Raw genomic sequence first — 19,847 nt, 5'->3', positions numbered from 1 at the left:
TAATCTGAATAATCAGGTACAGGTTCAAGTCTTTAAAAATGGCAAAGGTAAAACTTAAATACTTTGAACAGCACCAAAAATGTAACAACTTGGAGTGATGTAACCTTGTAAAAGGTGAAGCGTGTAATTTGTGTTCCACAAGAGACATAAAACGGAACTGATTTTCAAAACCTGTCTTTTAGTTTTCTGACAAACACGTAGTCCTCTCCCAAGGACATTGGTTGAGCCATAAGTTGACATACTGGACCACTCACACAGAACAATGTTGAAAGCCACAGTCTTCACACTGTTCAGTGTAATTACCTTACAAAAGGTTTACTTATAAATGTCTTTGCACAATAAAGGAATATGCCAGGTTCATTTAAAGGGATAGTTAACACAAATAGGAAATGAAAGGTAGAATGTTAGGGAATGACCAGCTTAGTCACTTAGTCAGGCCTAAACATTCTGCCTTGTGTTCAACTATCCCTTTCAGCTCTATCAACAACATCTGTGGATTGCTGTCAATTACCACGGAAAATAATTTCAGCATTTTTACAGAACTGCACATTCTGTCTGCATTTTCAAAAACTTATCGGCTTCTACTGTAAGTGCATAATTGTCAACGCAGTTCTTTGTATGTTTTAACAAACTGAGGTATTACTCCAAACATGTGACAGCATATCCAATTAAACTAGAATAGGATTTTAGCAAAGAAAAAATTTAGGCAGATGGTGATGTTCAATACCCAGCATGTCAGATCTACTAGTCGTACTATTAGTAGTCCCTCTGGGGTCTGCAAACTCCTGCAGTCTCTCCCTCTGCACTGCACTGAACCAGCAGACAGCTCAATAGGACTGACAGTGATGAAGGAAAGCTCTTTATTAATTTCTCCATTTCCAATCAGTCAAATTACCTCTTTTGAACCCACAACAACTTCTTATGTTGGGAATAATGATTTAACGATACACTTTATGCTAAGGTTGTATACGTTAACGCATGAACATGTAACATTCCAAATTAGGTTTGAAACATAACAGTGGATATTTTTTTATGCATTTGTTCGTTTAAGTTAATGCTAATTCATACATATTGTTCATTGTTCATGGTAGTTCTTAATGATGTTACATTACCAATTTGAAGTACCAATACATTTAATGAAAAGCAATCAAACAATGCCTGCATGGATAAATTACCCTAGATGTAAATATTATCTTGAACTTTCGCAACAACTCCTATAAATTTTGTTCACTGAATAGTAAATACCAGTCCTCTTTGTTCTCCTTCTCTGATTCATCTGGTCTTCACTGGTGACTGAAATCTCAGTTCAAAAGGAAGGATGTTGTAAATATCACTCCATGTTGGAATCATTTGCTCTCATTATAGAGCCTAATCGAACTTATACATGAATCAAACATAGTGCTTTTTTAGTGCTTTTTTTTTTCTTCTAACAACTGTTAGAATATATAAAAAAGAGACATGAATTGACTTTATTCATTACTCTTAATTTTATTCTGTATGACGTGAATATAAAACACTACAGTTTTCTTTTTCTTTCTACCGTAAATTCTGATGATTATGAGAGAAAGCACTTCAGCCGCCTACAGTTGCTATTGTAACAAACGCAACTTCGCATTTAATTGAAACACTCATGTAAGACTAATTTTAGGAGTGGCCCAGATAACTCAAGAGTAGCGGATTTGTGATTTATTACTGATTTATTATCGAAAGCCAAATACAGAAATCACTCAGGTGGCAGTAACATAAAATAATAATGAATAAGTAAATAAATAAATGAAAACAAGTGGGGCAGTGGGTCAAATCAGTCGCCAGGCCACCGGGAATTTCCCCACCACTCCCGATTGCCAGTCTGGGCCTGGTCAATATTTACAACTAATGACAAATCCTTCTTCAACTGCAACTTGAGTAGAGTTAATAAACTGATGACAGTCACAAAAAAAAAAAAAAAAAAAAAAACGGAGCAAATTGGGATAAATGCTCCTGCAAACCTCATGTTTTTGCTGTATATGTGGAAACAACTAAGAAGAATGCACTGCTCTTTCAAAACAGTAAGGTCATACGTAAATATAAAAAGTAAAAGTCTTTACAAAAATAGTGCTGAAGCGCAGCTATGATACAATGATGGCACTTATCCCCAGTTATACTATATTCTTGTATGGTGTTTTCATGATAATACATGGTACTTCAAATAATACCATTGTATTTTCATTTTGTAGAGTCCAAAAAATTCTGGAAATGGAGTGGTATTTAATTTTTTTTGTAAGGGTAGGAAAGCCATTTTAATATAGGATAGCATCTTTGAAAATGCATTTAATTTGGGCTTTCACAGTTAGGACGCACTCATATGCTGAAAGATTGCTGTCAGCTGGTTAAATTTGTAATCATGATTAATCGCATACTTTTTTGTAGTTAATCTTGTAATTTTGTAAAGTGCTGAAATTTGACACTGCATATACTTCTTTTCCTGTCAATGCATTTATTTCCATCTTAGGAAAGAAAACAAAATAATATGTAATAATTAGGGCTGTCGATTTAACGCGTTAATAATGTCCAATTAATTTTACAAAAAATAATGTGTTAAAAAAATGTATGCATTTAATCGCAATGCTTTCCTGAGGAATTCAAGCTTGTAGTACCACCTGTTTACTACAGAGGGCAGTAAGTGAAATTTCAGCTGTGTGAGCAACACACCGTTTATTACAGTGAACAAAACATTAACAACTCAGCGGACACACAACACAAACATGCGTTTCGTTCTTGCGTTCAAAACACTTGAAGAAGCGCAAATGCGATCTAAGGGATCTCAAGATGTGTTTAAAGATTGAGTATTAAACTATATTTAACTTGACACAGTGACCTAAACATTTTACTTTTATAACGCAACACACACGAGACGCAACACAAGCATGTCTGGTGCAGGTCGTATGGTCTTTACCTCACAAATATTTAATTACCAATGAGTTTAAGGAGGTGTCCTTTAAACTGTTACACCGTTTTTACCCAGACAATCTTTATTTAAGAAACATGCTCCCTGAAATAGATCCACTTTGCTCCTTCTGTAATGCTGTAGATGAATCTGCCCCTCACATTTTTGGGGAATGTGTCCACGACGTAGTATTTTGGAGAAAAATGTTGTACCTCTATTTTAACTAGTTTTCTTTGCTTTATAAAGACGTTTTATTTGGTTTTCACAGTTTTGATAAATTAAGTTAATATTTTCTGATTAATCTGTTTATTTTTCTTGCCAAGTTTTTTTATACATAAATGTAAATATTTGCACTTTTTTGTAAAGACTTGAAATATTATTTAAATACTCTTTATACCTCCAACAACTCCAAAGCATTGAAAACCATTACACTATGTAATGAATATAATGTCTTGGCATTATTGTCAAATATATCTGTAGTATTGTGTACTATGTTTACCCCTGGCTTGTTTAAAAAAAAAAATTTAAAATGTCTGATGCAGGTGTACATTGACGGGTCCTTAAACAAGCCCTCAAAATAAATCTCCAACTGATTGACAAATTCACTTGTGAAATGGATTGCTGTAAACTGTGTGCCAATGACTGACTTATGATCAATAATATGGTAGTAAACAATACATTATATTCTAAAGCTGCTTTTTGAATTGCCTTATCAATGATGAACTCTTCTGCTACAAGAATGTAATGCATTTTAATTATCTGACTATTTTATTTTATATATATTTATATATATATATATAAATTTTTAATATTTAAAGATAACTGTGTACAGTTATTTCATCATTATATATAGAATTATTGTTATATGAGGGGCTCTCATCAAATATTTGTATATGCAATTAATCGCGATTAATTAATCGGGACACCATGTAATTTGATAAAAAAATGTAAACGATTGACAGCCCTAGTAATAATATAATGCATTATTAACATTTTCCAAACAAAGCCTTCCACAGTATAAAGAAAATAGCACCAATTCAAGTAACATTAAATGTTTCCCAAAGTCTGAGTGGGAGTTTGACTTATTGAAAGAACTAATCACCACATAGGCTGCATATTCATAGCAATGGACATTAAGTCTCATTCTCCACAATCTTAATCTGCCAGTAGAATGTGGCTATTCACATTCCTACAGCACTTGTGAAGCAGTGTTCATGATTTGCGTCAGGGCATCAATGCCAGTGCCAAGCACCGCTTTGAACTCTATATAAATTTTTCTTGTAGACAAAAATTTCTGCATTTTGATGATAGTTAAGACTTGACGTGCTTCTGTGGTAATTAAAATGCACCTTACAGAGGCTGAAAAATACTTGATTTCTATCACAAGTCCCTTCTGGTCTTGTTATGTACATCAAATAGAATTAAGAGGTTCTTTCTCCATCATTTTGACAGGGAAGTGTTGTTGTTGTGTGTGTGTGTGTGTGTGTGAGTGTGTGTGTGTGTGTGTGTGTGTGTGTGTGTGTGTGTGTGTGTGTGTGTGTGTGTGTGTGTCAGTGTAATGACTCCAGGCGGACACGTCGGAAAGTTTCAGGCCTTCCAAAAAATGTTTTGCAGGTTTATGCTGTAATAACAGCATCGTAATCGTAATTAAGAAACAATAACGAGTTAAACTTTTTTAATTAATTGCATGCATTAACGTGTTATTCTGACACCTCTAAAAAAAAACTAAACAAATGACAAAGGCGTTGAACAGTATCCAGATTAACACAGACAGTTGTGTACACCCCCCTGCATACTGGAGGAAATTCACAGACTCATAAAGTGTGCTTTTGCATCACCCAGCAACGTTTATTAACTGTTTTTCTACTGTACATAAGCATGTGCTAGATGGATGTCTTTGATCATTGCGTCACGTCTCACTGTTTTTAGCGTCTTGGCCAGGAGCACAGAGCATTTTTTTGCTGCTGTAAAACATCTTCAACTTTTAAGCTTGTTCAGTTTTTTATAAGCAAGAATGTGTTCTGTCTGAACAGCCCCTTAGTTATGTGACAGCAGAATAGAATTGAATAATAATCATTCTATTCTTTTTCTATTCTTTTCAGAAAACCTCAAATAAGCCTTTTCCCTAAATCTACTGTATACATGTGATAAATCAATGCAAATTTAATGGACTGTCTTGTGGATATTTTACGTGGATAGAGGAGATCTTGCAGATGCTGGAAAACCCATTACCATTTTAGTTTGTTAGTCAAATGGTCTTTCTGCCAAAAGGCAAACCATTAACTGATGCTGCTCTCCTCAGAATGCGGATGGCAGGCTTTAAGATATCTAATGTTCCTTTAAATCTCAACATTTTTAACTGGTGGCATTGTTGATGAAGTGAGATAGCTCTCAATGTTAAACCCTGCAGCTGGCAAGTTTAGGAACATGTCGCATTTTAGGTATGCACATTTCAGTTGATAAAGCACCCAGTCAAGCCGAGAGACGGAGAGAGAAAGAGATGATATACTGTATATACAAAAACACATTTCCAAGTATAATGGAAAAAGTGCTTACTTTTTAGACTCCATTCCACATCTTATAATAGAGTGAGGGGGCTCTCTATGCAACAGCTCAAGCCTGGCCACAATCACCTTAAAGAAATTGAAAAGGTTGTGGATTGGACTTTAGAGAAGGTGGGAGTGTAATTGTGAACAAAGTCTTGCTGTGAACTCGATACACATCACCCCTCTCTCTTGACAGACCGCAGATATATTAGATCTAGCCGGCAATCCTTATGACAAAAAGAAAAAAAAAAAACAATTTATATTAAACCGAGGCAGGTGAAAGCCTCAGGAGTTTGGTGCTTGTCAGTGGTGTTGCATGTTATGTAATTCTCTTAAAGAGTGAGAGGAGATGAAGCTTATTACTAAAACCTGTAGACCTGCTCTGTGGGAAATGCATGTGCAGAACAGGGCTGCGACTGTTTTCCAGCCCCTGCTAATACACACCACCACTAGCCAAAATGGATTTGAGTTATATGAAAGATGTCAGGGAGAAAACAGTGTATTTGTGTACTTTTTTATCATCAAGACCACAGATGCCACAACTAGCAATCATGTTGCCATTACGTTCTGACAGAGGAGGGGGATTTGAGTTACATGACTTAAGTCTGACTCGAGTCACAAATTTAAGGACTTGTGGCTTGCTTTTCTCTCTCTGAATCTGGTGCATGATAATAAAGCAAAAAATACATAAGAACAAAAACAAATAAATAAAAATTGAATCGGTGCAAAAGCTATTTTAAAAATACTTGCATTTAATCTAAGCACAAATGCAACATTTCGAGCAGAATTCACCGTTATTTAAGTGGAGTACCAGTTTTATCTGAGCCTTGGGTGTGCATGCTTATCTGTTACTGCATGTTGATTTCAGGCATATTGAAGAAGTTTTGTCTAGTTCTTGTGCATGTTGACTGTATGCATATGCATTTTCAAATTTTCCGATCAGATGGTTATTTCCTTTTAAATCAGCATGTAAGTTTAAAACTCCGTTTTAGCCAAACATTTGATTGCCAGGCGCAACTTACCTGTTTCACCCTAGAACTGCTTGGCTTCACTAGACTCGTGCTTGGGGTAGTCAAAAAATCTATGGCCACTGTCATTTAAATGCTTTATTTCTTACTCCAATTTATTGTATTTAATGTTCTGTTTGCGGCCGTTGTAATTTCCTGTCATGCAGATAAAGATCAGTTTGTGCCAAATGTCTGTTAGGATGTATGTTAAATGTTGCACTGTAGTTTTCTGAGGGAACCTCATTTAGTTTTTTCAATGCTTTGTGTATAAATGACAGTAAGCCTGATATTTTTTGGGTAGTCCTTGAAGAAAAGCAGTTTACGCTGTCCTTGGTAGATCACCACAAGCGCGTTCCTTCAGTTCATTACCAAAGCGACTACTTGGTTGAGGGTTTTACTAGGCTGAGAAATTATAATGTTAGCTACAATACTGAATGTAGACCCTATACTTATCAGGGAAATGCCTACAAATATGACAGATAAAAACACACCATGACAGAAATTTAACAACTTTTCACTTTAAAGTTTTTTTCTAGTACATACAGGTGACAAAATCTTGTCTCGTAAACCTGATCATCTGGTAAAGCCCACATTTTAGGATTTAATTTTAGTAGATGTTAATGTAGACTAAACATTTGTTGTAATACCTTAAACAAGCAAGCTTTTTTTTTTGTAATTACATATATAAATATAAATATTTTATATACATTTTCAGATATTAATGTATTTCTCAGATATGCATGTATAACAGAACAAAAATCATAATTAATAACTCAACTTGAGGACTTCACTTGTCTTGCTTGACTTTCTCCCACCTCTGTGTTATGATGTACTTCTGTGTGTCTCACTGTCCATAGTGGCTCCATTTTATAAAAGAATGCTACGACAAATTTAGCACTTTATCTTTTCAGCTCATTAAAGAAATAGTTAACAGTATTTTCATTTTTGGGTGAAAAATACCTTTAAAATGGGCAGTATGAAAAAAATAAAAAGTAGTTGTTAAAATATTTGCAGAGCTAAATGCACACACACAAGGACAGCCTGATTCTTGACAGGTCTTGGTCTGAAAAATACTGGCATCTATGATTTTAACACGGCCAAGCTTCTTTTTTGGGAATAAGCTAAATACAGTATGTAGCAACACATAAATAATTGGTAGGAATCACTGCTTTCTTCTCTTGGCATTATGGGAAATCACAGACATAACAACATCCTTTCATTAAACACGGGCCATTTGACAGCGTGGGTGATCTCAAACAGAGAGAATCATGCATGTCTCCGCTCACGCTGTCACATCAATACAAACAGGCTCTGCCACACAGAGAATCACTGGCAATTGCTACACACAGAGGTCAATGTTCTAAACCAATACAAAGCCAGTACAATCTTGGATTCAGTTTCTAAATGAAACAGAAAGAAAGACAGAAACAAAAAAATAAAAACACACAAAAATGACTCATTGTGATTTTCTTCTTAATGTTTTCATTTTGGTGGATTAAGAGTTTGAAAACAACAACTAGGTATCCAAAATAAAATTGAAGAATGAAGTTAAAGGTAGAGATGAAAAATTATGAGAGTAAATTATAAAATAAATGAATTAAAAAAAGATCTTGATAGATGAAAAATGGAAGTAAAACTGAGGTACAAGTAATTGTAAATCACAAATCATTACAGATGTGATCTTCAGTAGACGTACTTTGTGTACCATGTATTATGTTACAGATACTTATACTGTAAAGTTACGGGCCAAATGGCATTTAACTTGTTTTATTTACTCACTGTGACGAGGAGAAGGGCGTGGCTGGGCCGTGATGGAGCATGGCCGGTGCTGATTCAGCTGATCAGCGGGAGAGGGAGATAAAGGGCAGGCAGAGACACCGGTTTGAGAAGGGGAGGAGCGGTTCCATCCGTCCGGGAGCCGGCGAGCAAGTTCTTCTCTCTCTCTCTCTCTCTAGGTGTCTCCGCTCACCCTTTCCCTCTCCCCACGCCTCCCCTCGTCTCTCCCCCAGGTTCACAGGAGGCAGGGGGGACAACTGGGAGTCAGAACTGCCAGAAGGACAGCATCTCCCCTCCAGAGATGGTGGCGGGGTGGAGGGGTTAATCAGACCGGTGGTGCCCCTTGCCTGAATCAGGCAGGGGAGGAGTGTGACGAGGAGGAGTGCATGGCCGGCCTGTGATAGAGCACAGTCGGCGCTGAATCAGCTGATCAGTGGGAGAGCGAGATAATGGGCAGCCGGTGACACCGGTTCGAGAGAGAGAGAGAGAGAGAGAGAGAGAGAGAGAGAGAGAGAGGACACACACGGCCCCATTGCATAAGTGTCTGAGTTTGTTCACGTTTGTTTTAAGTTGAATTTCTCATTAAAACTTTGTTTACTGTTCAGCCGGTTCCTGTCTCTTTGCCCATCCATGAACTGTTACACTCACCAAAGCAAGTTTTTACTCACATTTGACACTTGGTGAGTGTCCAAAATCGGCTAAATGCAACAAACAAATTAAAATAAAAGAAAAGTCTTTAAAAATAGCTTGTGAAACCTGACAAATAATGATTGGAGAGATAAATGTCTCCATATATTACAGTAAGCAAGCTCCAAACATTACGGTGTCAGAGTGACACTTGATTTGGATTCTCATACTTTAATTCCTGTTGAACACCCCACGGCGAAGCAGCACGTGAGCAGGACCAAAGCAGAATGCCAGGACAACTTTAGCAGCAAACATTGTTTGTGCTTTTACACCGGCAGTGTTTCTGCTGCAGAAACAGCTGTGCTCTATACAGAAAATACAGTTATAAGTTAGGAGTGAGCTATTGATAAGTATTACAAATTTGATCATCATAAAATCTTATTTACATTATGCTGGTGTAACCTAACATGCTCTTGTAGAATTATTTCACATAGTGACAGCCAACAAAATAAACTATGCTCATGTCAAACATCAGCATTCAGTAAAATGGGAGGGGGAGGAAGATGAGCCATTGAATGTTATTTTGAAAAACAGAGGATTGTTGATCACTGGGTTTGGCTCGATCACACTTAATATAATAGCTTATTAATAGCGATATCTCTTTATTTAAACACCAGCCAAAACTTTGAAGGACGTACTACCAAAAATATATGTTAAATAAATTATCAGCTGCACTAACAGCCAAGGTAACTGCATACCACGCTTTTTCCTTTGTAAATTAATCCTTTTAAAAGAAAGCTAAGGGTCATAGAGCACCTTGTTTCTCCACAATCAATCTTGTGTCATCCATCGTCAAAACAAGACTGAGGTGAGTTCTGAATTTACCGACCAAACGGGCTGTCGTGTGCATTTGTTTACCACAGCTGTTAGCACTCGGCTGGGCTCCTTGAAGTTCTTGATGATCCGGTAAATGGTTCTCTCAGGTGCAATATTCTTTGCAGCAATTTCCTTGCATGCAAGGCCCTTTTGATGCAAAGCGATTATGGCTGCATGTCTTTCTTTAGAGGTAACCATTGCTAACAAGAACACGATTGGAAGCACTTCTTCCCTACTTTTATAGCAATCAGTCTGCTCTTATAATCCAATCAGAATGATAAAGTGATTTCGCCTGACTAGTATTCATTCACACTTTCCCTGGTGCTGCTGATATGATTAGTGAAATTATGTTGGCAGGAGATTTTGTGCCAGGACCAAAAAACTGTGAAATTTGTGTTTTTGTGATAAAGTTAAATGAAGCAATTTGCAATTATTTAAAATGCATCTGATCACTCTGCACAATAATCTGGAAACAATGTGAATCAACACCACAACAACTGAAGCAGAAAACTTTGCGAAACACAAAATGTCCCTGCCAATTCTTTTGGCCACGGCTGTAGACTCGGCACTGAAACTATCGTTGCAGTCCTGCTGCTGCGATGCTTCTGCCTTGTACTGCTTCTGCTACCAATGTAAAAACTCAAACCTGTTAACATGGCTGCTGAAAAACATATGCTTCTGCTCTGCTTTGGCGTGCGGTATGCAATAGGCGTAAAGTGTGAACTTGAGTGACATATAAGTGATGTTTTGCCATATATATCACATCTGCTAGCTGTCGGTGATAAACATCCAATGCATCTGTCACCGCTCTGCAGATGTTTGAGGAATGACTTTCAGCTCTATCAACAAATATGTTTCTGCAAGCACAGAATATCTCTACTGCCAGCCCAAATACGCAACCTTCTTTATCTCTCTGTAATATTTGCAACTCATCATCCCCATCACCTATTCTCTCATGCACTGTGAAGTTTGTTGTTTATGTCTCTCACCCCAGAGGTGGTCAATTGAGGTGGTTTCGTCACACTCAATGATGTGTATGCATGTGTGTACTGACAGCCAATAGAAATGTCAAAAGAAAATTTACCTTTTTAGGGCTCAGTGCTCAAAAATGCTAAAACACATACAGACACCACTTGCTTACTCTTATAAAGAGTCATTCATAGTAAACCAGGAAGAGCAACCTCAACAAGAAAAAGGTGAATTAGTTCCCCAACAAAGACTAAATGTGTGCATGTGTAAATATGCTCCATACATCTCTATGTGTCTTTCTATTAGAGCTGTGCCAATATCAGCATAAAATGTATTAAAAAAAACATTAATTACATTTTTAGTAATTGGTACTATACAGAGAAATATATGTACATATCAACCTCAAATTGTTATTTTGATAATATTATTTGTAATAAGAGTACTTGTATTAAATTATAAAAGAGTGCAAAATAGGAGCATTTACACCAGTAAACCCCACCGTATATTTACAAAAAAATCCAGACATAGAAAAAAAAAAACATCAAACACTAAACTGGGTAGTGAAAACTAACAGTGAAAACTGTACGGTGCATTGGCCTTGTATGATCTTTGCTTTTGATGCGAGTGGTCCCAGATTCAGAAAGCTTTCCAGGTATACAGTTTTTCATATACCAAAATGGCAACTGTGTATCAGTGGATGTCAGAAATGTGTGCGCAGTTGGTTGCATATTTTGCTATTTATATGGAACAGATACAGGCCGAAGAGTAAGGTGCATCTGTACACAGGGGCATGCTGTCACATGCTGCTATAGGGAAACTCTCTCAAATACACCACCTCAACAATCATCCACAACTGACTTGAGCATATCTAATGTAATGAACTTCAAATTTGTTTGAGTAATTACACTGGCTAAATGGAGCCAATGGAGAAGGATGTGTGAAATGGATCAAACAACAACTGTACTGGAGAATACAAGAAATGGAAATAATGGACAAACATGCTGACATATTTTTATTTTTTTTTTTACAAAAATGTTGTCCAATATGCTGGAATGCCGTTCTGGACTGCTCAAGCCCAATTTAACCACTGCTTGTACTGAATATATGTGCACGTTGTTTACATGTCTCCCTACACGGATTCCTGTGACATCTGTATACATGTCACAAACCATATGGCCACTGATATCTCTTCGCTGTTTGTGGTTTTTATTTGTGCCGTGTTCTGGAAATCCCTTGAAGGCTTTTATGATGTGACTCAGCCCACAGAAATATATGCAGACAAGAGATTCATGTGGAACGAGTCAAAGGCGCTCGCCGTCCAATCCCCATAGTCCTCTCCTCAAACTCTAAACAATCTCTTCCTATAAGAAGTACCACAGATCCTGTTTTCACAGTAAAAAATACAGTCGTTGAGCACGGCCATCAAAAACAATGGGATTGCGTTCTGTCTTAATGCATTAAATTAAATATGCATCAAAGAATTAAAGCTTTTGGGAGGCTAAATAACTGCAAAAAGGCCCCATCCCCTGAGCTCAGGCATCTGAGCGAGGGAAGCATTTCAAAGGTTGTTCTCACTGTTTAAAAAAAGTAAAAAGATGTGGCTGCTTCTACACCTTGGCTGCTCTGCTGAACAATCGTTTCTAAATTTAAACAGAGCTCCATCTGTGCTTTGTTGAAACAGGGCACATCCATCATCAATCAGGAGAAAAGGCTTGTCTAATCTACAAGCAAGGGCATGGTTCAGAATGAAGATCTGCTTCCACAATTGGGAGAATGTATGGGAGACTTGTTAAGAGGACAAGTATATGCTAAGAATGTGCATAAATACGAACTGGCAATAAAATTAAATAATGTACTTCATGAGTACTTGCATAAATATTGCATAAACATGCTCAAAGTAATATATAAACAAATGTAAACTGACACTTCATATAGCTACATACATCCACAAACACACACTGTCACACAGAGAAACAGCAGCCAAAGCAGTAAGCCCTTTTAGTCAGTGCATATTTGACAGAAAACCAAAGAGACAAGTGTGCCACGCATTATTGTGCAATATGCAGTGCCCTCCTTCAGAGCAGCAGGGCTCCTCCCAGTGTCCCATGTAGCGGGGCAACACTCATGAATAAAACAACTGCCTGCCTTTAATCGCCTCTTATTAGACTCTCATGAGAGAGACTTGCGCTCCCAAGCCAATATCAGTCAAATTATCTATTACAACTGTGTTTTAATTAATCAATTAACAACTCTGATTCAAAAATGTATTTGGGTCATCACTCAAACATGTATTCAAGTAAAAATACATGTAGTAGAATATTGCTGTTTAACTAAATTATTATTTTTAACTAGATTTTAAATGCTTGCTTTAGGTCTTACATCAAACATTATGAATCTACACTAACTGAGCACTTTAATAGGAACACTGCCGTCTTAATAAAGTGCCTGTCGTGGTCTTAAGCTGTTGTAGACAATTCGCCCACAGAGAGGTTATCTGAGTTAACGTAGCCTTTCTGTCTTCCCTCATCAACAAGGCATTTCCGTAACAGGATGTTTTATGTTTTTGGCACCATTCTGAGTAAATTCTAGAGAATGGTGTGCGTGAAAATCCCAGGAGATCGGCAGTTACAAAAATACTCAAACCAGCCCGTCTGGCACCAACAAACATGTCATGGTCGAAATCAAATTTTCATCCCCGAGATCAAATTTTTTTCCCCAATTCTGATGGTAAATGTGAACATTAACTGAATCTCCTGACCCGTATCTGCATGATTTTATGCATTGCACTGCTGCCACACGATTGGCTGATTACATAATCGCATTAATAAATACATGTACAGGGGTTCCTAATAAAATGCTAATTGAGTACATGACAACAATGTCTGCTTGGTTGAAATGACGATTCCTCTGGTTGAAAAAACTGCCTTTTAATCCATTTTAGAGGAAATACATAATATAAATATAATATGTAACCAAAAGGGTGAAGAATATTGAGATGTTATTTAACTCTATCACCCACCCTAATCTCAACATCTTCTTTAAAGTTTACTGCATATATGAGATCTCATTCTTGAGAAGAAGTGATGTTTCTAATAGCTCCAACCTCCCACTCCTCCACAAAATCTATATTCAGTAGCTAGTACTACATAATATAGAATGACTATAATAATGGTGCGTCACTGCAATAGGACTGCTGACAAGCAGCTTCCCGACTGCTACATATATCACGCAAGATCTCAAATCTAACAGACTAACTGAAATAAGCAGATGCTGTATCAAAGAGATATTGCAGACTGTTTGTAGGGACAGACGAGGTAACTGTGTGCTAGCTACCAAACAGCAAGTGTTTGTAGGTTTCTCTTTATCAAGAACAGTGTGGTCTGTCTTTGAGAGCAAACAGAACTGCAAGGAATGAATCTGCAAGAGAAGTCAACTGTGGGGGTTTGTGTTGATATGGAGATGTCAGGGATTTTTCTAAAGCCTGAAGCAAAATATAAATGTGGTTCTGAGAGAGATTAAAGGACTAGTTGTCTCAAAAATGAAAATTCTGTCATAGTTTTCTTATGTTGTTCCTAACACACATGATTTTCGTTCTTTTGTGGAACACAAAAGGAGATGATTTAAAGAGTGTCAATCTTAGTCACCATTCACTTTCATTTTATGGGAAAAAAGATGCAATGAAAGTGTATGGTGACTGAGACAAACAGTCTGCCTAACAACCACATTTGGTTTTCCACAAAAGAAAGACAGTCATAGGGGTTTGTAACATAAGTGTGATTAAATGACAGGATTTTCCTTTTTGGGTGATCTATCCCTTTACATGGAAGCATCACAGGTCTTCCATTTATGTGTTATACATTTAAATATCCAATAGTTGGCTGAATACAGCTAGATGGGATGCAGCTTACCTGATTTGAGTATCGCATGCTGACGTTCCTCTGAGCCTGCCGTGGTACATAGCGATGGATGGGATCGATGTCATTTGGGCTGATCAGACCATCCACTGAACAGAAAATAGAGAATATGGTGTAACAGGCTTCTTCAGTTAATTTGTGTTTAAAACCTGTCTATTTAGAATGTGATGGAAAGCAAAAGCAAATCTAACCTGTTCATTTTTACAGAGCATGTTTTCTTTGGAGACAACGGGGGAAAAAAAGCCCTTTTCACAGAATAACAATGTCTCTTTTCATCTGTATTATACTGCGGTGCATACACTGGCTACAATATCAATCAATGTGGATGCACACTATAATAATACTATTATAATTTGAAACAAATATTCAAAACTTCTTAAACTACTTCAAAGGTTTCTTATCAAAAAATCCTCCATGAGCAGCAATGACAGCTTTGCAGATCTTTGGCATTCTAGCTGTCAGTTTGTCCAGATACTCAGGAGACATTTCACCCCACACTTCCTGTAGCACTTGCCACAGATGTGTCTGTCTTGTCGAGCACTTCTCACGCACCTTACAGTCTAGCTGATCACACAAAAGCTCAATGGGGTTAAGATCCATAACACTCTTTTCCAATTATCTGTTGTCCAATGTCTGTGTTTCTTTGCCCTTTTCTTTTTGTTTTTCTTTTCAAAAGTGGCTTTTTCTTTTCAATTATTCCTATAAGGCCTGCACTCCTGATTCTTCTCTTTACATGAAACTCTTGTTGAGCGGGTAGAATTCAATGAAGCTGTCAGCTGAGGACATGTGAGGCATCTATTTCTCAAACTAGAGACTCTGATGTACTTATCCTCTTGTTTAGTTGCACATCTGGTCTTCCACATCTCTTTCTTTCCCTGTTAGAGCCAGTTGTCCTTTGTCTTTGAAGACTGTAGTGTACAGTCAGACTCAAGCATTGTATAGCCTTCATTCCTCAAAACAATGATTGACTGACGAGTTTCTAAAGAAAGATGTTTCTTTTTTGCCATTTTTGACCTAATATTGACCTTAAGACATGCCAGTCTATTGCATACTGTGGCAACTCAGAAACAAACACAAAGAAAACGTTAAGCTTAATTTAATGAAACAAATAGCTTTCAACTGTGTTTGATATAATGGCAAGTGATTTTCTAGTACCAAATTAGCCATTTAGCATGATTACTAAATTACATGATGGCTGCTGGAAATGGGGCCTGTCTAGATTTGATCAAAATTGACTTTTTTTCAAACAGTGATGGTGCTGTTTTTTACATCAGTAATGCCCTGACTATACTTTGTGATCAGTTCAATGCCACTTTGGTGAATTGAAGTACCAATTTTCTTCCAAAACAGCAAAATCTGAACATTATTACAAACTTTTGGCCACCAGTGAGTGTGTGTGTGTATGTATGTATATATATATATATATATATATATATATATATACACACACACACACACACATACATAGTATATACATAATTTTACATTTGGTTTATGCACCAATATATCAAAACATATTAAGTTGAGGTTACCAATGTTGGTTTTTTATATACAATAATGTGTTTGAAGAAAGGCAGTAACAGATTAATCTGCTTATTACAAATGTAATGCTCAGTTTCTACCATGGAAACCTTAGTTCATATATCTGTGCAAATAACAATAAAATTAGTTCAGACTTACGACTATAGTTTTAAAATCGATATTTTTAACGTGTTAAAAAATGTTTTTAGTCTATCCTTCCTGAGACAGGGTGGGCCAGACAGAGACTACAATAATCCACATTAAATTAAAATCACAGAAGCAGAATATTTTGCAACCAAAATACCAATTATAACCAGAAATAAAGAAGAAAAAAATATTTGGTGAATATCGCAGGATTACTTTTACAATAAACAAGCCCAAAATACACTGGGACTCTTATTTTGAAATATATGTGCTTCACTGCATGAGGGTGAGTAAATATTGACAGAATTTTCAATTTTGTGTGAACTATTCCTTTAACATCACAGATTGCAAACAAAAACAGCAGAATATGATTTATAAAACAAATTTCGGCTATAACTGTTTGACCTATATTAACATTATCTCATAATTTAGGCAAATAAACCATTCCTTAACTGTTTTTAAAAGGGTGCACTTCTCTTTAGAGTGGGCTGAATGAATGAGTCAATGGCATAAAGTCACTGCATAAATGTACAATCTTTTGGTGTGTATCTGTGTTGTATGAGGCAGCCCTGACTCCTGGGCTAAGCAGGAGTGGATGGAGATGGATCTGAGACTCACCCAGAAGCTTAGCGATGTTATAAAGGGCCTGTCCCCAGAGGAAAAGCATGCCATCACGCCCTGAGTTGCTAGGGAAACGCTTCTGGCTGCCATGCTTTTTCTGTTCAGCCTCCACAAAGTCTGCCGGCACATAGTAGTACTTAGGGATAACAGCATGGCCTGTGGAGAATCAAATTAGATGCAATTCGAAGACTGCCATGGTGTCTTGTGTATGTACAGTATATGAAATGCTTTTGTGTAGTGGGGTTAATGTGCATTTATTAAAAGGATAATTCCGGTCCTCAATTTTGACTGATCAATATAGCGTTCCAGCTGTGCTGAAACACACAGTGCAGTAACATTATAGTAACGCAGCAACCAAAGAATAGCATGACATTATTCCCTTAATATTCATATTAATATTCACATTACAGAAGGCACAATATAGCCCAACGTAAAAAAAAATATCAGTACTGCATCCAGCCTAGACATAAAATTGACCTTTTCTCTGTCAAACATAATTCAGTCGACAGGGCAGTCCTCATCTGTATTGCTAAGGCCCACAGTAAACACTTGAAAAGAGTTGAACTAATTGGTTGTCTGAAGGACTGACAGACAGCATGAGAGCTGTTTTTGCCAGTCTGCGGGGAATAGACAGTGTTCTAGTCTGTTTAAAGAATAAGTAGCATCGCTGTTGTGTGTCTGAGGAAATCACACGTAGTGAGGGCGAGATGAATACGGAAGGACCACTCTAATGAAGAGTAATGGGGAAATAACACTCATTGGAAGGAGAAAGGAGGACACTGGCTGGCATACAGAGGCCATCTCAACGTGACAAGCTTTGGCAAAGTTGTTTGTTCAAAACGATGTGTGTATATGTGTGTTTGCATCCCTCTTACCCTCAGATGACTGGAAAATGACAGCTTCTAGCAGTTCCTGGTACTCTTTGACTTGAGCAGGATTTTCCCTAAACACACCTGAATAAAGAGTGAATAAAAAGGAAGTTACAGACATTACATTTCCTGTCTTCCAGGGCAATGCTGCTTTTCCCTTTCAGAGACGGTCTGTTTATGCAGGCAGTTTTGCTTTCAGCAAGCTCAGCACTGGTATGCAAACTCATTAACTGTGTTATTATGTTCACAATATTTATATGAATCATATAAAAGAGGCTACAGAATAATATCCATGAATCTTACCATCAATAATCATATAGATGAAAAAAATAGGAAACTCGCACTCGATCCCGTCAAAGAGCTGAAAAGAATATAGAGTAGAAAATAAGACACTATACATTAAAATGTATTACATTAACTGATCAAATAATAATTCAAGAACATGTTAAAACATTAATGAACATGTTGCAATTATTACAGTTTATTTGAACTTGCATAACATGTCCATAGACTTGGAAGGATCCTCAAGATTTTTGATTTTAGTAGTAAATGTATAAATGTATACATTTATATGAAAGTGACAGTTGCAAGGAAAAATAAGTGAACCCTTTGGACTTACTAGCATTTACTGCATGTATAAATTTGTCTTAAAATATGATTTAATCTTCATCTCAGTTACAATAATGAACAAACACAATCTGTTTTAACTAACACCACACAAATGAGTGTATTGTTCTTCTACATATTGAATACATCATTCAAAAATTAACAGTGTGGGTTGGAAAAAAGTATGTGAACCCCTAGGCTATTTATGTCAATAAAAGCTAATTAGAGACAGGAGTTGGCAAACCTGGCATCCAATTAAGCTATTCATCTGCTGACAAGGACCATGCCTCACAAAAAAGAGATATCAGAAGACCAATGATCAACAATTATTGCTTTGCATGAAGCTGTAAATACTTGCAAAGTTTTCTCGAAGAGCTTAGATATACACCTGTTCACAGTTAGACAAATGTTCTATCAATGGAGATGATTTAATACAGTATCTATTCTCCCTAGAAGTGGCCATCTAACCAAAATGACTCACAGGGCACATCGCAGAATGCTAAATGTGGTAAAAAAGAAACTAAGAGTGACAGCTAAAGATTTGAAGGAATCATTGGAACTGGTGAACATCTCTGTTCATGAGTCTACTATCTGGAAAACATTAAACAGGCATGGTGTCCATGGCAGGACACCACGAAGGAAGCCACTGCTTTCCAACAAAAACATTGCTGCAAGCCTGAGGTTTGAGACCACCCTGACACCCCACAATGCTACTGGGAAAATGTTTTGTGGACTGATGTAATGAAGGTTGAATTGTTAGGGAAGTACACATCACACTACGTATGGCGTAAAAAGGGCACTGCATTCCAACATGAAAACATCATCCCAAAGGTAAAATAGTGGAGGGAGCATCATGATTTGGGGCTGCTTTGCTCTGCTTCAGGGCCTGGACTGCTTGCCATCATCAAGGGAAAATACATTCCCAAGTTTATCAAGATATCCTACAGGATAATGCCAGCAGAAGCTCAGTAGAAGTTGGGTGATGCAACAGGACAATGACCCTAAACATCGAGGTAAATCCAATACAGAATGGCTTCAAAAAGGAAAATCCAACTTTTGGAGTGGCCCAGTCAGAGCCCAGACTTTAACCTAATAGAGATGTTGTGGAATGACCTCAAGAGAGCTGTTCAAACTAGACATCCTAAGAATAGGGCTGAGCAGAAGCAGTTACATATGGAACAATGGTCCAAAATTTGGTTGATGTAATTGTTGCCAAATGAGAATTGACCACTAATTAAAATCAGAGGGTTCACTTAATTTTTCACAGCATTGTGAATGTTTAATGGGTTGTATTAAATAAAGACATGAAAGATTATTTTGTGTGTTGTTAGCTTAAGCACATTGCTTAAAATGAAATCACATTTTGTTACCAATTAATGCAGAAAACCAGCTAATTCCAAAGGGTTCACATCCTTTTTCTTGCCACTGTATATCTGATTTAATGT

At 37.0% G+C, this 19,847-nt stretch overlaps 1 protein-coding gene across 3 annotated transcripts in view; it reads right to left on the bottom strand.

Annotated features, from left to right (window-relative positions):
* Window positions 1-19,847, bottom strand: part of phkb (phosphorylase kinase, beta) — an 89,384-nt gene that overhangs the window by 20,634 nt on the left and 48,903 nt on the right. For all 3 annotated transcript variants that reach the window (XM_052149026.1, XM_052149016.1, XM_052149009.1), the window contains 4 exons: window positions 18,100-18,157; window positions 17,803-17,880; window positions 16,925-17,083; window positions 14,636-14,730 (listed from right to left, as the gene is read on the bottom strand). In XM_052149026.1, the coding sequence (XP_052004986.1) occupies window positions 14,636-14,730; window positions 16,925-17,083; window positions 17,803-17,880; window positions 18,100-18,157 (390 nt within the window). The remainder of the gene's footprint in view (window positions 1-14,635; window positions 14,731-16,924; window positions 17,084-17,802; window positions 17,881-18,099; window positions 18,158-19,847) is intronic.

Source organism: Xyrauchen texanus, chromosome 2, assembly GCF_025860055.1.
Source record: "Xyrauchen texanus isolate HMW12.3.18 chromosome 2, RBS_HiC_50CHRs, whole genome shotgun sequence".
Lineage (NCBI taxonomy): Eukaryota > Metazoa > Chordata > Actinopteri > Cypriniformes > Catostomidae > Xyrauchen > Xyrauchen texanus.
The sequence above is the reverse complement of the archived record's forward strand: the minus strand, read 5'-3'. Positions and strand labels throughout refer to the sequence as shown.